Below are 17,576 nucleotides of genomic sequence, written 5' to 3'. Positions count from 1 at the left end.
GTCCCTCCTCTCCCCTGAAGTCACTGCTGAAAGCCATTCACCTTACCAGACTGGACGGTGCCCTGAGAATAGGTATGTATAAGCATCTTTCTTCTACAGGATAGTTAGAATGGGATGTAGAAGGGGGTGGGAGCACATTTAAAGTGGTTGTAAAGTCTTTTTTTTAAGTAAACAAACAGGTTTTTACTTACCTGCTCTGTGCAATGGTATTGTGCAAAAGGGGTGTGGGGGGCCATACAAATGCTGGGGCATTTTTTTCCCAACTGCCCTATAGCAGAAATACTGCTACAGGACGGCACGGGCGCGCAAAATCACATGTGTATATATACGTGATTTTGCATCTCCGGGTAGGGGGAGTGCGCGAGCCATTCACGGTTGCGGCTGTCAATCACCGGATCCCAGCCGGTGATTACTCGCTGGTGCCCGGTGATTACCGAGGATCCGAAGGGCAGGAGAACTGTTTTGTTTACTAACAGTTTTCCTCCCAGTCAGCACAGCACAGCCCTCCAAAGCAGTGTGCTTACAGTGAAGCACAGACACCGACCCATAGTAAAACACACCCAGCACCCAGTTAACCCTTTGATTGCCCCAGATGTTAACCCCTTCCTGCTCAGTACCATTATTACAGTGTCAGTGCTTTTTTTTTTAGCACTGATCACTGTATTGGTGTCACTGGGGATGCCTAAAAAGCTGAACGTCATTCCCTCAAACAGCATTGACTATTTTTAATCTTTTTGCTGCTAACGTTAGAAAAGAGATATGAAGGTATATTATATTGTTTTAAGCATTTTTTTTTTCATTTCTTTAGTTACTTCCTGGTTTCCATGCCTAGGCAAATGATGTCATATCCCGGGAGTCTTCAGGAGGGGTTTTCTCATCTAAGCACACCCTCCTACCTGCATGCCTGAGCTAAAGGCAGGTAGATTCGAAGGACTGTCCCTCATTGGAACAAAGTCCCTCTGTCCCTCCTTGCTCCTCATTTGTCTCTCATTTTGGTATGATCTATATAGCTGCATATAAAAAATGCACTTGTTATCTATTGAAAAGTGTGTTATAGTACTAAACCTTTCATTCAATTTCTAAATCGGTGCACTTGTAAATTCCAAAAGCCAATATAAAAGAATAGTAATGGTAGAAAAAAAAGCTCTTGTGGGTTTAACCTATTATTTTGTATAATTCACCTCTAAATGGGCGTGGCAGGGGTGTGTGTCCTATATTTACATACTTTTGCTAATAGGTGTCCCTCGTTCCCATCTAAGAATGTTGGGAGGTATGGCTACATGAATCATATGCCCTTACAAAAGATGGCCATTGCCAGAAATGCTAGAGGGTGTTATTCTTTAATATATGTGGGAACCCTCCCCTATTCTTTATATCAGCATGAAAAAAAAACCATACGGAAAGGAGAGATTAAATGTTTTTCAGCCCACAGTGCCTAGACAGGGGTGACATCACACTCTGTCTGATGAAATCCTGGGGAATGCTGAATATCCCAAATCTTGTGAGAAGATGATTCTACATTGTGCTGTAACATCTTCAAATGTTTCTAAATGCATTATCTACATTAAGGTAGAAAACCTTCAATGTTCATCTCCCCCAGCCCATCCCCCCTTATACTTATCTGAGCCCAATCTCAATCCATTGATGTGCAGCAGCTCTTTAGTTCCTCATAGCCTCAGAGACAGCAGAGGCAGCCATTGGCTCCTGCTGCTGTCAATCACAGCCAATGAGGAGGGAGTGGAAGGTGGGGCCAAGCCACACTCTATGCATCAATGTAGCAAACCTGAACAAGTTCCCCATAGCAAACAGCTTGCTATGGGGGCACTCTGTAGATGGGAGGAGCCAGGCTCAGAGATATATAGACGACAAAGAATTAACATACACCTATGATTGGTTAAACTAATAAGTGATGTTTTGATGTACTACTTTTACTTTACATTGACATTTCAAAATACCAAATGCAATAATTTAGAGCAGCTTTCCTCAGGCAGGGTTCAGAGGAAAGGGACAGCACAATGACCACCAATGTAAGGGGCATTCTTCTCCCTGACCGACATTGTAAGTGTTTCCTACACTAACCACCAATGTAAAGAATTGCCTTGCTGTCCACCAATGTAAAGGTATTCTACACTAACCACCAATGTAAGGGGGTTCTACACTAACCACCAATGTAAGGAATTGCCTTGCTGTCCACCAATGTAAAGGGATTCTACACTAACCACCAATGTAAGGGGGTTCTACACTAACCACCAATGTAAGGAATCACTTTGCTGTCCACCAATGTAAGGGGCTTCTACACTGACCACCACTGCAAGGGGGTTCTACACTATCCACCATTGTAAGGGGTTTCTACACTGACCACCATTGTAAGGGATATGTCACTGACTACCAAGGTAAAGGAGCAATACAATGACCACCAATGTAAGGGGCATTCTTCTCCCTGACCAACATTGTAAGTGTGTCCTACACTAACCACCAATGTAAGGAAATCACCTTGCTGTCCACCAATGAAAGTGGATTCTACACTGTCCACCATTGTAAGGGGGCTCTACACTGATCACCATTGTAAGGGGGATATACACTGACCGCCAGTGAAAAATCTGCACATGATACTGGTGTGATGGTGTGAACAGGGCACATAGAGAACAATAGATTTTGTTGTGCCCTTGCAGAATGCGTGCAGAAAATTAGATGTCTCTGCACCATGGTGTGAACAAACCTTAAAAGAGGACTACAATGACCACCAATGTAAGGGGCATTCTTCTCCCTGACCGACATTGCAAGTGTGTCCTACATTAACCACCAATGTAAGGGGGTTCTACACAGACCACCATTCTAAGGGATGCATCATTGACCATCAATTTAAAAAGCACTACAATGACTGCCAATGTAAGGGGGCATGCTTTCCACTGACCACCAACCACCAACGTAAGGGGATACTACACTGACCACAAATGTAAGAGGGTTCTACAATGACCACCAATGTAAGGGGGTTCTACACTGACCACCAACATAAGGGGATACTACACTGACCACAAATGTAAGAGGATTCTACACTGACCACCAATGTAAGCGGGTTCTACACTGACCACCATTGTAAGGGGGTTCTACACTGACCACCAATGTAAAGGGACACTACATTGACCACCAATATAATGGGGTTCTACACTGACCACCAATGTAAGGGGGGTTCTACACTGACCACCAATGTAAGGGGGTTCTACACTGACCACCAATGTAAGGGGACACTACACTGACTACCAATTTAAGCAGACACTACATGATGTACTACCAGCTATAGATACAGTATATAAGACCAATCTCAGGGGTTCCTCCTGGGTGAAAAGGTTGAGAATGCCTGCTTTTGGCCTCGTTGACATGGGCCACGATGCCTTTATAGTTTTTTGCAGTGTCCGTCACTTCCAGGTACTGCCTGCAGACAGCACATCGAAGTCTATTAGGACGCAGTAACTGCATGGACAAAGCCACTAGTCCTAATGTAACAGGAGTGCAGGTGACACTTGTTAGGACCCATTCACACCATCATCTTGGGGTAGCATGCACGTTACTGCATTGATGCAATGGTGTTCAATATGAGGGGCACCCCAATGTACATGCATTGTACTGCCAAAACATTTTTTGGCAACACACCGAAAGTTAGCGTGTAATTGTGCTGCAATGCATGTCTGCACCAAGGCTCCTTTCACACCTCTGCAGCTTCAATGGAGCTCGTGCGTTTTTGCATGTCGCGTTTATGGCAGTCCATTAATTTCAATTTCAAGGCACAAAAGAAGCGCCACTTTAAAAATTGTGCCAAAACGCATGGTACCTTGTTAGGTCCCATTCACATAATCGCGTAGCGATTTTGATATGATGATTTTTCACTTGATTCTGGGTGCCGTATAGGGCAGCAAATCTAGTGGTTTGGGATTGCTGGCGGAATGGCACTGCAATCCTGGCGAAATGCACCAAGAATGTTTGTGTGCCATTCATTTTAATAGCACCTGAAACACAGTGCGGTTTTGCCGTGATTGTTGCGCAAACAGCATTGTGCGAAGCTTGTTGCTTAAAAAGGAGCAGGAGCTTAACTGCCATTAAAAATGAATGGCACACAAACATGCGTGGTGTGTTTTGCAGTGCAATTCTGCTCATGATCCCACCTCGCTAGAGGTGAACGGGGCCTGAGTGGACTGCCCTATGCGCGTTTGTCACCCAAAAAGAATCTCCTGCTGCTTTTTGGGTGACAAGCTGCACGCGATTAGTGAAGGTGTGGTTTGCCGTGCAACAGTCGTGTCAGAATCACATCATGTTTTGGGTTGCCATTGCAGGATTGTGGCACACAAACACATGCAGCTTATTGTGCTACGATTGCCATGCGATTTGGAATTGTGCCGATTCTGCCTGTGATTCTAAATTGTGAGATGTGAACGGGTAACGCAGTACTATGAGTGTTACTGTAGCACTACCCCCTTAGGAGTTGCTGATGTTTTGGGTCCCCCTATAGTCCTGCACAGGCAGGAAAACCGCATTCTCCTCCAGACAAGGTAAAAAGTCCTTGAACTTATTTTTTTTTTTATTTTATTAGGAGATTTAAACTTGTATGAAGGATACATGGGAGGCCCAAGGAACTGTTAAACTGAAGACAACTTTCTGAAACTATGTACAAGTGCTCAGAAGGGTTTCTCTTCTTGGAGAGCTCTCCAGTCTCTCCTGGCGTACCACCCCAAATCCTAGATAGTTCTCCTCTATCCAGCTGTCTGGAGGAAACCCTGGACAAAGGGGCTCTAGAGTCTGCAATTTTGAAGCACAGTCCAGCTGGGGGGCTAGTTAGGTTTTCTACCCAAGTGCCCTCTCCCCTATTCCAGTCCAGGGAGTGTAGATGTACTCACTGTCCCTCTTCTGCAAGCTGCAGGTTGGTAGCTGCCTTCAAGCCTTCTGCTGGGCTGGCTCCTTCCTTCCACAGATGGTCCTCTCTCAGGGAGCTGGTGAGATTCAGCTTTCCCTCTGTCAGCTCCCTCCTGGAGGCAGGTCCCTTTCCTGGGCCTCCTACCAGGATCCACACTCCAGCTCCTACTCACATCTTCCACCCCAACCCTCCCTGCTACTGAGCAGTCTTGGCCACTCTTAAGGGGCTGTCTTGACCCCATGCCAAGCCTCCTGCTTGGGGATTGGCCAGGATCCCTTAAGAGTGCAGCCCAGCTCCTCCTCACCTCCGTCCACTGAGTTCTAGAGACTTCCAAGTCTCTAGATCAAGGAGAAGTATCAGGGAACTGATCTGCAGAGCCTCTCAGCCCTAACCCAAATTTGACCCCTCTATCTTTCCCGGCTGCTACTCAGCCTCCTACTAAAAAAAAATCTACTAGCTCCCTCTAGCTAACCAGGAGGGTGCTACATTATTATCACATGACAGGGTGTGAATGGGGCCCTTGGAGGATGTGTTTGGAACTGTAAGGGTGAATCCACAATTGCACTAAAATGCATTGAAAATGCGTCTACATTCCCATGCATTTTACTCACTTTTTAATACGTTCTAGCACGCCTTACATTGCACTGCATTTTCTGGATTTCCTGTGGCATCACATCCTGAGGCTCACTAAATAAATCACAAGACAAACTTTTGTTTTCATTTAACCACTTCAATACCGGGCAGCTTTACTGCCTTCCGGCCAGGCCAATTTTCAAGGTTTTAGCGCTCTCACACTTTGAATGATAATTGCGCGGTAATGCAACCCTGTACCCAAACTAAAATTTTATAATTTTGTTCACACAACTAGAGTTTTTTTTGGTGGTATTTATTTACCGCTGGGGTTTTTATTTTTTGCTAAATTAACAAAAAAAACCTGAAAATGTTTAAAAAAACCATGTTTCTGTTATAAAAGTTTGCAAATAAATAATTGTTCTTCATCAATTTTGGCCAAGATGTATAATGCTACATGTCTTTGGTGAAAATAACCCAAATCAGTGTTTATTATTTAGTCTGTAGGAAAGTTATAGAGTTCACAAACTATGATAAAGATCTGAATATTGATCAGTCCTGAAGTACTGACAGCCAATCTAATTTCTTGAGGCCCAAAAATGTCAGAACAGTACAGATATCCCCCAAATGACCCCTTTTTGCAAAGTAGACAGTCTGACGTATTTCATAAGAGGCATTGGCGAGTTTTTTGAAGTTGTAACTTTTTTTTGTCATCATTTTTCGGAATATGAAGAAATGTAAAAAATTATTTTCACAATTTTTTTTTACATACTGTCACCAGTGCAGTACAGTGTCAGCATTTAACTGGTGTGGCGATGATCAGGAACACTGATTGGTGACAGTACAAAAAAAAAAAAATATTTTCTTTTTCAATTTTTCAATTATTTTTTATTACATTTTTTCTCTTTTTTTAAGATTTTTTTTTCATATTACACTATGACCAAAGTAGTATAATGTTACCATAGTAACATTGTACTACTTTGGGGAAGTAATCAGTATTTTTTTTTTTAATACACAATTTGATTGCTTATAGCAAAGAATTTATTTGCTATAAGCAAGCAGCTAACTGAATTAAATCGATTCAGTCAGCGTTTTTTGTTGTGATTAGCTGTGATTGGCCCAGCCTGTGCATGTGATCGCTGTGACCATTCACAGCTAGACACACTTGTATGGATGGAAGCATAAAAGGAAGCCATCCATTGTATACAACTGTCATGTGACCTGCTGTGATTGGTCACAGCAGGTCACATGGTACTGGCAACAGGGGAGTGCACAGATCTGTCATCGGCTGTGTCTGAGGTACACAGCCGGTGACAGATCTCGCCACAGCGCGGCCCTGCGGGCATGTGCAAAGAGCGATCCGGGAAGATTGTCATATAATGCCCTGCTGGAGGGGCGAGAGGTTTGCCCGGCCGTCATTTTACTATAGGCCGGGTGGGAAGTGGTTACCCACTAGCAGGGCTGGACTGACCATTTGGAAACTCGGGCACTGCCTGAGGTCAGTAGGGGGCCCCATGAAATGCCCCTGGTACCTTTTTCATAGGCTTTTTTGAGTTTGGGCAAGGACACAGGGGCCCCATGATCCCCTATTGCCCGGGGGCCCCATGAGTTGTCAGTACGCCCCTGCCCACTTGCCTACAGGGCACTTATACCCCCTTCCTGCCCAGGCCAATTTTCAGCTTTCACACTTTGAATGACAATTGCGCAGTCATGCAACACTGTACCCATATGAGATTTTTATCATTTTTTTGAGACAGCACTTTCTTTTGGTGGTGTTTAATCACCTCTGGGTTTTTTATTTTTTGCTAAACAAACCAAAAACAACTGAAAATTTAGAAAAAAAAAAGTTTTTTTCTTAGTTTTTGTTAAACAATTTTGTAAATAAGTGATTTTTCTCCTTCACTGATGTGCGCTAATGAGGCTGCAGTGATGGGCACTGATAGACTGCACTGATATGTGGCACTGATGAGGAGGCACTAATGGGCATTGACAGGCATCACTGATGGGCACTGAAAGGCAGCACTCATATATGGCACTGATAGGCAGTACTGATTAGCAGCACTGATAGGTGGCACTGAAAGGCAGCTCAGATGGGTACTGCTTTGTGGCATTGATGTGAACTGGCAGGAGGCATTGATGAGCACCGACAGGTGACACTGCTGGGGTTACACTGATCATCAGTGCCCTGATGATCAGTGTAGATGTCCCCTCTGAGGAATGCCGATTACGTCTCTCCTCTCCTCCTGTCAGCGTGACAGCTGGAGAGGAGAGAAATGCCGATAACCGGCATTTCCCTATTTACATGCGATCAGCTGTGATTGGATAAAGCTGATCACATGATGGAGCCGACGTCTTCGGCTCTTTCCGTAGATCCGCTGTGTCCGAAGAACACAGCGCACCACTGATCGCCGTGCTCCCCTGGAACCGCACACGCTTGGTTAGAATGGGAGGACATCATATGACATCCTCCCAGAACTAGAGAACTGCCTTGCGCCCGTCATTTCCTTATATGGTGGACGGGAGGCGGTTAAACGCAATGTCGTGGTGTGAACAGGACACGTAAGACACAATGGTTTTTTACCCTAGGTTCACACCTAAGCATTTTCCGCACTGTTTTGCGTTCTGCAGAAACGCAGTACAGTCCATTCAACATGATTTCCTATGGGACATGTTCACATCTGCACGTTCTCACCCGGTGTTTTTTGGAAAAGGTTTTTTAACGCAAAAAGTTGCGTTTTTAGTTCTATAGACTTCAATGGAAACGCTGCAGAAAAGCATGCAGTGCGTTTTCGCTGCGTTTTGTGTTTTAAATCTGCCTAGCAACAAGAAAACAAAAAAAAACAAAATGCAAAAATGGCTCAAATGCAACCTGCATAGGTGTGAACCTGGCCTTCAGTGTCCTGGCGTCGCCCTGCGTTTTACAGCTGCGCTAAACTGCGAATCAACGCACTGGTATGAATTGTTCCTACATCACAGCATATAACAGAGGCACACATTGGGGGTTTAATCCCAAAGCAGGGTGTCAGTGCCTCCACATAGGGGACACTTGTGAGGGGAGGGAACTTGCTGCCCTCACTCACACCCAACACCAGGCACTCCGCCACACACAGCCTTCAGCTGGAAGACTACAAATCCCGGCATGCTCTGCGCTCAGCCTACGGAAGCCGGCAGGAGGCGCTGATGGGGAGGAGGAAGGAGGTGGAGCCACGCTTAGATTGTGAAAGCGAGGCTCGGAATCCCAGAATAGCAGGCGGGCGGGTCTGAGCTCAGTTGTCTGGTACAAGGAAGAGATGCACAGGGCTGGAAGATGGCAGAGCTGCAGATGTTGTTAGAGGAGGAGATCCCGGCAGGCAAGCGGGCTCTGTTCGAGAGTTACCAGAACCTCACCCGAGTAGCCGACTACTGCGAGAGCAACTACATCCAGGTGACAGCTGCCTGATTCATGTCTGCCTAATGGCTGGCAGGAGGGGAGGGGCGCCCACAATACAGGAAGTACGGGGGGGACACCACCTGGGGGGGATTTATACACCCTCCCGCGTCTATTATCTATAAACTTTATCTGTGAAGAAAAAAAAAAACATAACACTGATCTTCTGTTTGTGGTCCCCTCCCGAGCCCAGCGTGGGGGTGAGAGCAGGGAGAGGGCTGCTGGGTGTTCCCCTGCTCTGCCCACAGGGTGTGCCTTATTGTTTAATTATGAGTCAGATCAGTGTGTGTCCCTGGGTGCTGGACAGCAGGGAGGGTCACCCCCATTGTAGGGCTCATCAGCAGGGAGGGTCACCCCCCCCCCACTGTAGGGCTCATCAGCAGGGAGGGTCACCCCCCCCCCACTGTAGGGCTCATCAGCAGGGAGGGTCACCCCCCCCCCCCCCGTAGGGCACATCAGCAGGGAGGGTCACCCCCCCCCCCCGTAGGGCACATCAGCAGGGAGGGTCACCCCCCCCCCCGTAGGGCACATCAGCAGGGAGGGTCACCCCCCCCCCGTAGGGCACATCAGCAGGGAGGGTCACCCCCCCCCCCCCCCGTAGGGCACATCAGCAGGGAGGGTCACCCCCCCCCCCCCCGTAGGGCACATCAGCAGGGAGGGTCACCCCCCCGTAGGGCACATCAGCAGGGAGGGTCACCCCCCCGTAGGGCACATCAGCAGGGAGGGTCACCCCCCCCCCCCCCGTAGGGCACATCAGCAGGGAGGGTCACCCCCCCCCCCCCCGTAGGGCACATCAGCAGGGAGGGTCACCCCCCCCCCCCCGTAGGGCTCATCAGCAGGGAGGGTCACCCCCCACTGTAGGCCTTCCCTTTGACACTATACAGTCGGATCTGTGCAATCTCCTTTTAGATCTACCATCACCTATGTAATGAAAAGACCTAGCTGAATACAAATTGAATTAATTGTTTAGGTAACTTATGTAGCTCTGGTAAATATTAAGGATATTGTATAGTGTATGGCCAGCTTAGAGGAGATTGTACAACCAGCTTGTATGGCCACCTTAAGGCTCATTAAACACATCACAATCTGACCATACAGTCACTTTAGTTCTACCAAAACCATGTAATATAAAACCTACCTACCTATCTAATCAGTGTCTATACAATTAGGCAGGCCTTTCATCTACATAGTTTGTACAAACTCCTTTTAGTTCTACTATCAGATTGTATCATGTATGGCCAGGTTGGTATCTTTGTAAATAGATCACATGTTGTCTTCCACAAAGCGTGTTAGGAAATCACTTTGCTATCTGTACATTTCCAGCTGTTGGGAAACATCAAAGGGGGAATATTCCTGCTGCACGTATATTAGATTGCAGCTTCCCAATTCTTAGATGTGGTGGTTGCATTAGTTTTCTTTTTCAGGCTTTTATTTTCACCTGGTGATCTGGCCAGTAAATTTTGTTTCTCAAAAGAACAAGCTGCCCTGCAGATGTAGCAATTAGAGGGTTGGGACAAACCATTTACCATTGATAGGGGTGCTTACAATGATCACCTTTTAGATAAGTAAAACCTTTATACCAAAAGGCATAAGAAAATGGTTGCTGTAACTGCTTATAAAGGGCGAGATTTACTAAAACTGGAGCACTCAGAATCTGGTGCAGCTGTGCATGGCAGCCAACCAGCTTCTAACTTCAGCTTGTTCATTTAGGCTTTGACAATAAAATCTGGAAGATTATTGGTTTCTATGCACCAGATTTTGCACACTCCAGTTTTAGTAAATCTCCCCCATGGTGTCAGCTGGAGTTCAGCTTCAGTGTGTTAGTGTATTTAAATCTGCAAGTCCAGTTAACACTCCCCTCCCCCCAGACTGACGATGCTGTCCAAAGATGCCCCTTGTGTTCCTTCATCCAGAGTGGCCCCCTACAGGGGGTGTTAGCGGTTTATAGTGAATACAGTTTGTAGAGGGTAAATGCCTATAGGTGACCATACACTATCTGATTGTACGTTCTCCTAAGCGATGCAAGGGCCTGCCTGATTGGATGCAAACTGATTGGATAATTTGGACTAGTCCTCATGTTATATATGGTCTTGGTAGATGTAAAGTTGATTGTACAGAAATTGGATGGTCAGATTGTAATGTCGGTAAACATTGAATGAAATAAATAAAAAGTGAGCGCTCCAAAACCAGCAGCTAATGCACTCAAGGCAACCACAGCAAACCTTAAAGGAAAATAAATAAAAGTGCAGCGATAAATGTAGGTAATGAAAATGACAAATTGTTCTATAAATAAGGCAGTTCATAAATAGACAATCCACTTGATGCAGCCGTATGTCAAAGAAAGTGGTCACGGGAACAAGTGCTAAAAATGCGCACTCACCGGACGCAGAGAAGATGAGCATCTGTCTGAAGGTGAATGATCCTGGTAATCCTGTCTCAATGGCATGTAGTGGAAACTACCAGGTCCAGAGGTCCCCTTAAGGCTGGATGAATGTCTGAAGTGGATACAGAGCTCCCTCCCTCTGGTGGCAGTGGATAATGGTGAGGTGTCCTGAAATTCAGTTAGCTCCAATGGGAGCCAAGAACGGTGCCCATAGTGTAGTATGGTTATGAAGATTTTATTCTGATGTGCATAGCACGAAAGGCCTTAGGAGGAGCCAACAGAGCGTGACGTCACAGCCGCCCGGAACCATGAGGAGGCCCGGCGGCCATCTTTACTAAGGGGTCAGTACAACTCTTTATCATTTTACTGATCCTTTACGAGTGTATACTACCTTGTTTTATCACTACATCTATTTGAATAAAATCTTCATAACCATACTACACTATGGACACCGTTCTTGGCTCCCATTGGAGCTAATTGAATTTCAGGACATCTCACCATTATCCACTGCCACCAGAGGGAGGGAGCTCTGTATCCATTTCAGGCATTCATCCAGCCTTAAGGGGACCTCTGGACCTGGAAGTTTCCACTACATACCTTTGAGACAGGATTACCAGGATCATTCACCTTCAGATGGGTGCTCATCTTCTCTGCTGTCCTAAGTGATCGGAGTGGCTATTAACGACATGCGCATAATTTTAGCGCGTCCGGTGAGTGCGCATTTTTATCACTTGTTCCCGTGACCACGTAAACATTGAATGGATTGTTCATGTGTGTGTTCTCCTGATTTGGAAAGGCTAAAGCCGGCCATACACTAATAGAGGTTCAGCAGAGATTGGCTGAATTTTGATCAGTGCCTGACAGTCCCCGCTTGACAGATGTCGATTGTTTGTTTGACTTCTACCAAAAGGTCCTGTTGGGAATATTTTGCTCAATGAGCGGTTGCAGCCCCTGATTGGTATAATCTGATAGCTGTGAGTCCCACTGTCTGGTGGGAGATTCCTACATAAACCTCATTTATGTGGATGGTTTTTGTTTTGTTCAGCCTTCCAAATGAACAATAAAACCCCCCAAAAAACTAAGCTGGCCATACAATGTGCAGTCTGAATGTACAGGAATTGTACTTGCCTCCGGGGTTTAGTGCCCACACAGCCGCTCCAGCGGTCCCAGAAGTTGAAATCCCTCTCTTCCCCTTCTCTGTGCAGCGCATCTGCGATGAAACGCAGGGGTGTCAAAGTGGCGGCCCTCCAGCTGTTGCGAAACTACAAGTCCCACCATGCCTCTACCTTTGAGAGCCATGCTTATAACTGTCAATCTTGCAATGCCTCATGGGACTTGTAGTTTGGCAACAGCTGGAGGGCCGCCAGTTTGACACCCGTGGACAAGAGTGATTCTGATTGGTCAACACCTGCACAATGAGTCTCTTTGGTCTGTCTTGAAGCGCCCCACAGAGAAGAGGGAGGATTGGGGGAAGGAAGAGTGGGGATTTCATATTCCTGGACCACAGCTCTGGCTGTGTGGGCACTGACAGCTCAGTATCTCTGGAGGTAAGTACAGCACAGACCGGGGAGGTGGGGAAGGGTGTAGGGCAGGGGTGCTCCACCTGTGGCTCTCAGAGCCCTCTGTTGTGGCCCTCCACCTTAAACTGAATGCAGGAGTTTTGATACGCTTTTAGAAAGTGCACCACACCTGCAAGATATAATAGAAGTCTATGGCAATGCACAACTAATGCAGGCCATAGACGGTTCGTTTATCGGCCGAATTTTCGTCCGAAAGAATAATCGGCCAATATTCGCACCATTAGTGGGCAATGTTGTCGGACGATTTTCGCGGTTCCTTCTCGTTTCTTTTATCAGTCATGCTTTAAAATTTACGAAAAACGTCCGATTTTTGTAAGCATTGGTGGCAACAGAACGACTGATTTTTCATTATTCGGCCGATAAACGAACCGTCTATGGCCTGCATAACTCTCAGGAAAGGTACACTGCACCGCACCCGCAGTCACTAAGTGTGAAAGCAGCCTTAGAGGGGGTTCAAAACAGTAAGGGCTCATTTACATGTCCAGTTTGGGGGGCAGTAAAACACCATAGCTGAGATGTTTTTTTTAATCCCACCACCCCAACCACTGATGTAGCGTCAGGGGTTGCAATGCTCCAGGGGGCCCATGCGGCTTTTCTGTCACATTCTAGTGTATGCTTGGACAGGAGGGATGGTGGGAGCGGCATATACAGGAGCCGGTCCTCTCCATTTTCATCCTTCATCCTTCAACCGCTGAGAGCTGGCTTCTCCTTCTCTCCCTCCCGCCGGCATTCAGCAGCTTCAGGAGGAAAATGTTCGTTATGTTGTTCAAAATAAAAAATTAGAAATTCTGAACTATTTCATTGTGGCCAGCAACTAGTTCCCAAATTGCTTAAGTGGCCCTCGCTCTTCAAATGGTTGAGCACCCCTGATGTAGGGTGTTGGGTCACCTTTTTTTGACTTTTTCTAAAAAAAAAAAAAAAAAAAAAAAAGTGTGAACGAACACTTTAAATATTCTCTAGAGCATCGTTTCTCAGCCAGGGTTCCTTGGAACTGTAGGGCTTCTCCAGAGGTTGCTAGGGGTTCCTGGAGCAATGTCTGCCTCTCAGATGAGTAACCAATGACGCCAATAGTCTTTTTGGCCATCTGTAAGAAGGGGATTGTTCCCAATGACCACAGATGTAAGGAGCATACCTCCCAGTGACCCTCACACTAAAGTAAAGGGAGTTGTAGATATAGAAATTATTAGCCGGGGTTCCCTGAGACTGGAAAGTAATTTTAAGGGTTTCTCCGTGTTCAAGATACTGGGAGAGGCTGAACTAGACTCTTGCAATACATCCTTTTAGTTTCCTAGTGTTTAGCTATCACATACACATTTTTATTGAGTTCAGTGTTGAACAACATTTTTTTTTTTTTTTCTTTTTTTTTTTTTTATTGACTATACCTTTTTTATGCTCATTGAGCACTGACTTACAAAGCAAACGTTCCCTATTTTAGTAAATCATCCTTGCTGTCTGTTAAGTCATATTGGATCGGTGACTAACAGCTGTATGTAATATGATTTCATATTACGCCCTTTGGAAGAAATAGCTTTGCTTGTTGTAGTCATTTTTCCCTGTCTGGTTCTGCCTTCAGGACTTGTTTATCCAGATTTTATAATGTAGTTGAACACAACTTTTATTCTATTGTCTTTTTTTTTTATTGATTTCAAACAATAGACCCAACTCATTTAAAAAAAAAAAAAAAAAAATAGAACAAATCATAAGGCAAACACATTGAGCATTTATAATGCATTTTCCTCCCGAGTGTCTGTCTAGAAATATTTGGTGATATCTGCGTGTTTGTGGTGTCATGTTTGTTGTAACAACAACGTTCCAATGAATTCCCTCTTTGGGGGGGATATGATGATGATAATGGTCAGTCCATCGACATCCAGGATTAATGTATGTAAAATTAGAGTATCTCCACTTTTGCTGAGGGGGGAAAAAAAAATCCCCTCTGTGTGATATATGTACATTGCGGAGATTTTAACACACATTGTTGCAGATTCTTTACTATTTTATTCTGAAAGAACAGCTGTTTGTGTCCATGTGCAGAATGACTGGGAATGATTTCATAATTCTCAATCAGCTGTTGCACTTGCAGGGCTCTTATGAGGAAAGTGGCAGAGTCTGTATCACTAGACATGTTCTTTTTGGGAGTATCTCACCGCAATTTACATTTTTGTTGCAGTGGATGCCCAAAATCAACTTGTATCCTATAGCAGACTTTTGGGAAAATTGGTGAGCCAATCACACAAGCAGGATATGACATTCCTAGGGGGCGTTCTGTACACCATCTGTGTACAGAAGGCCTCTAGGTAGCCATATTGCATTGCGTTTTACAGAAATTACAAGTGTACAAACGCACACGATCCTGCGTTAAAAATGGCTTTGTGTATAAGTGGGTGCTGCAGCGACCGTTGGCTGGAACCGAACAGAATCAGCAAGGGAGAATGTCACCAGCACACTGAGGATCACCAGTATGGGTCCAAATGTTTTAATGAACAATCACATAGTTACCGCAAGGCAACGTTTCAGAGTCTCGCAGCCTGATGAAGGGATCCTGCGAGACTCCGAAACGTTGCCTTGCAGTAACTGTGTGATCGTTCATTAAAACTTTTGGACCCATATTGGTGATCCTCGGTGTGCTGGTGACATTCTCCCTTACAGAAAATTACAGCACTGCAGATTAAAAAGGAAAAGTCATTTTTAAGAACGATCAGTTACAATGACTTTTGTTGCAATTGTAAACACTTTATTATTATTTGTATTTTTTTATTTGCTATTTTTTTTCCCCCATGAAAGTGGCGTGGTTAATTGCTTTCTCTTGGTAACATAGTAAGAGAAGACTTGATATTCCTTGTTCAGTCATATGAAGGGAACCATTATGTATGATTTTGTGACTGTCGCAATGTACCGTAATAGGTGACCCCATGGAAGTGTATTTTAAGGCCGAGCAGCTGTAGAAATACAGGAACCTGGTCAGATGATGTGGAATGTGTCGCTCTTCTGTACATTAGCTAATCTTATACATTGCGCTGTTTTTTTAAAATGTCACTTCCTCAAAGTATTAGAAATGTTTCTGTTCATCTAGCAGTGTGTCACCGAATGTGTGGTGTCATCACTTTTTTTTTTTTTTTTTTTTTTTTTTACCGGTCGCAGAAACCTGGGTTTAGATTATGCGGATAATATGGTTACTACACATAAACACGTATAATATGACAATGAACCTTTTTGATGTTGGGAGTGTTATTGTTTTGTTTCCTAAAGTATTAGGCCTTGTAACTGGGGAACTGTGCTTTGTATGGGGGACAATGGTGACTAGTGTATCCGGTAATTTAACCTCCGTTTGAAAGAATGCCGTCCAGGGTGAGGGTTAAAAATGAATTCCAGGTATGGACATATTATACATGGCTATATTGGTTCAGCTATGACCAATGTCCTTATGTACGTACCTTACCTGGCCAATGCCTTTTGGAAGCTGGAAATAGCCAAAGTAAACCCCGCTACTCCAGTTATCTCCGCTTGCTTCCGGATCCTGTGCCCAGTGGCTGCTCTGCTGTATTCTGAACACAGGAGGTGGCATTTTCTGAATGAATAATAAATTATTCTCTGATTGGACTAGGTGGAGAAGCATCATAAGATGTAACGTGCTGCATTTTACACCTATTTATTTCAGGTACTTGTGCAGTGCTGTCAATTTCCGCTGCACTGTACATAAATATTGTATGCTCGCATCAGTCCCTGCCCTCAAGGGGTGTACAATCTAAGGTCCCTAACTCCCATTCATACATACACATACTAGGGACAATTTAGGAAGAAGTTGATTAACCTACCAGCATTGTCTTGGAGTGTGGGAGGAAACTGGAGTTTTCGGAGGAAACCCACGCAGGCACATTGAGTACATGCAAACTCCAGGCAGGTAGTGTCATGGTTGGGATTCAAACAGACAACCAGGCTAAACACTTAGCCACTTTGCTGCCCATAGCTTTCATAGACATGCCTTGTAACATCTATAGAGATGCATGTAGAGGCATTTTCAGAGTCCATAACCAGAGAAATGTTTGTGGTGTGTTCATGCCAGATGCCTATTCCTGTGCTTTCTGCACCTAATCAACACGAATCTTGCACCTGGCAAACAGTTATTTTTTTAAGAAGCAGCACAGTGGCTAAATGGTTAGCATTACCTGCCTGGAGTTTGCATGTTCTCCCTGTGCCTGCATGGGTTTCCTTCCACACTCCAAAGACATGCTGGTAGGTTTAGATGGCTTCTGTCTAAACTGGCCCTAGTATGTATGAATGTGAGTTAGGGACCTTAGATTGTAAGCTCCTTAAGGGTTAGGGACTGATGTGAATGTACAATATATATGTAAAGCACTGCGTAAATTGGACAGCATAAAATACCTGAAATAAATCTGAGCCCCATTCACAATGCAGCAGAGGCTCATTTCAAGTCTCCCTCCATCTGCCGTGGTGCATAGACATTAATGAAGTGTGTGTTCCTATGTTTACATGGACGTAAAAATTTTATTGGTATTTTTATGCATGTGTGTTTTGTGTGTGTGGTATGTGTTGTTCCCCCTCCCCCCTTCCTCTGAATATCTGCATCTGGCATACACTATGCTGCCAAAAGTATTAGGACGCCTGCCTTTACACACACATGAACTTTAATGGTCCCCCCAGTCTCAGTCTGTAGGGTTCAGTATTGAGTTGGCCCACCCTTTGCAGCTA

The 17,576-nt window shown here is 45.0% G+C and overlaps 1 protein-coding gene across 14 annotated transcripts in view; it reads left to right on the top strand.

Moving 5' to 3' along the window:
* Positions 1-8,704: 8,704 nt before the first annotated feature.
* Positions 8,705-17,576, top strand: part of ABI1 (abl interactor 1) — a 134,306-nt gene continuing 125,434 nt past the window's right edge. For all 14 annotated transcript variants that reach the window (XM_089693802.1, XM_089693800.1, XM_089693796.1 and 11 more), the window contains exon 1: positions 8,705-8,900. In XM_089693802.1, coding sequence (XP_089549928.1) covers positions 8,784-8,900 — 117 coding nt within the window. In that variant the 5' untranslated portion in view covers positions 8,705-8,783. The remainder of the gene's footprint in view (positions 8,901-17,576) is intronic.

This window comes from Staurois parvus, unplaced genomic scaffold, assembly GCF_062004578.1.
Source record: "Staurois parvus isolate SC_StPar_1 unplaced genomic scaffold, SC_StPar_1.0 ptg000636l, whole genome shotgun sequence".
Taxonomy (NCBI): Eukaryota; Metazoa; Chordata; class Amphibia; order Anura; family Ranidae; genus Staurois; species Staurois parvus.
Note: the sequence above shows the minus strand (reverse complement) of the source record. Positions and strands in the feature narration are given on the sequence as shown.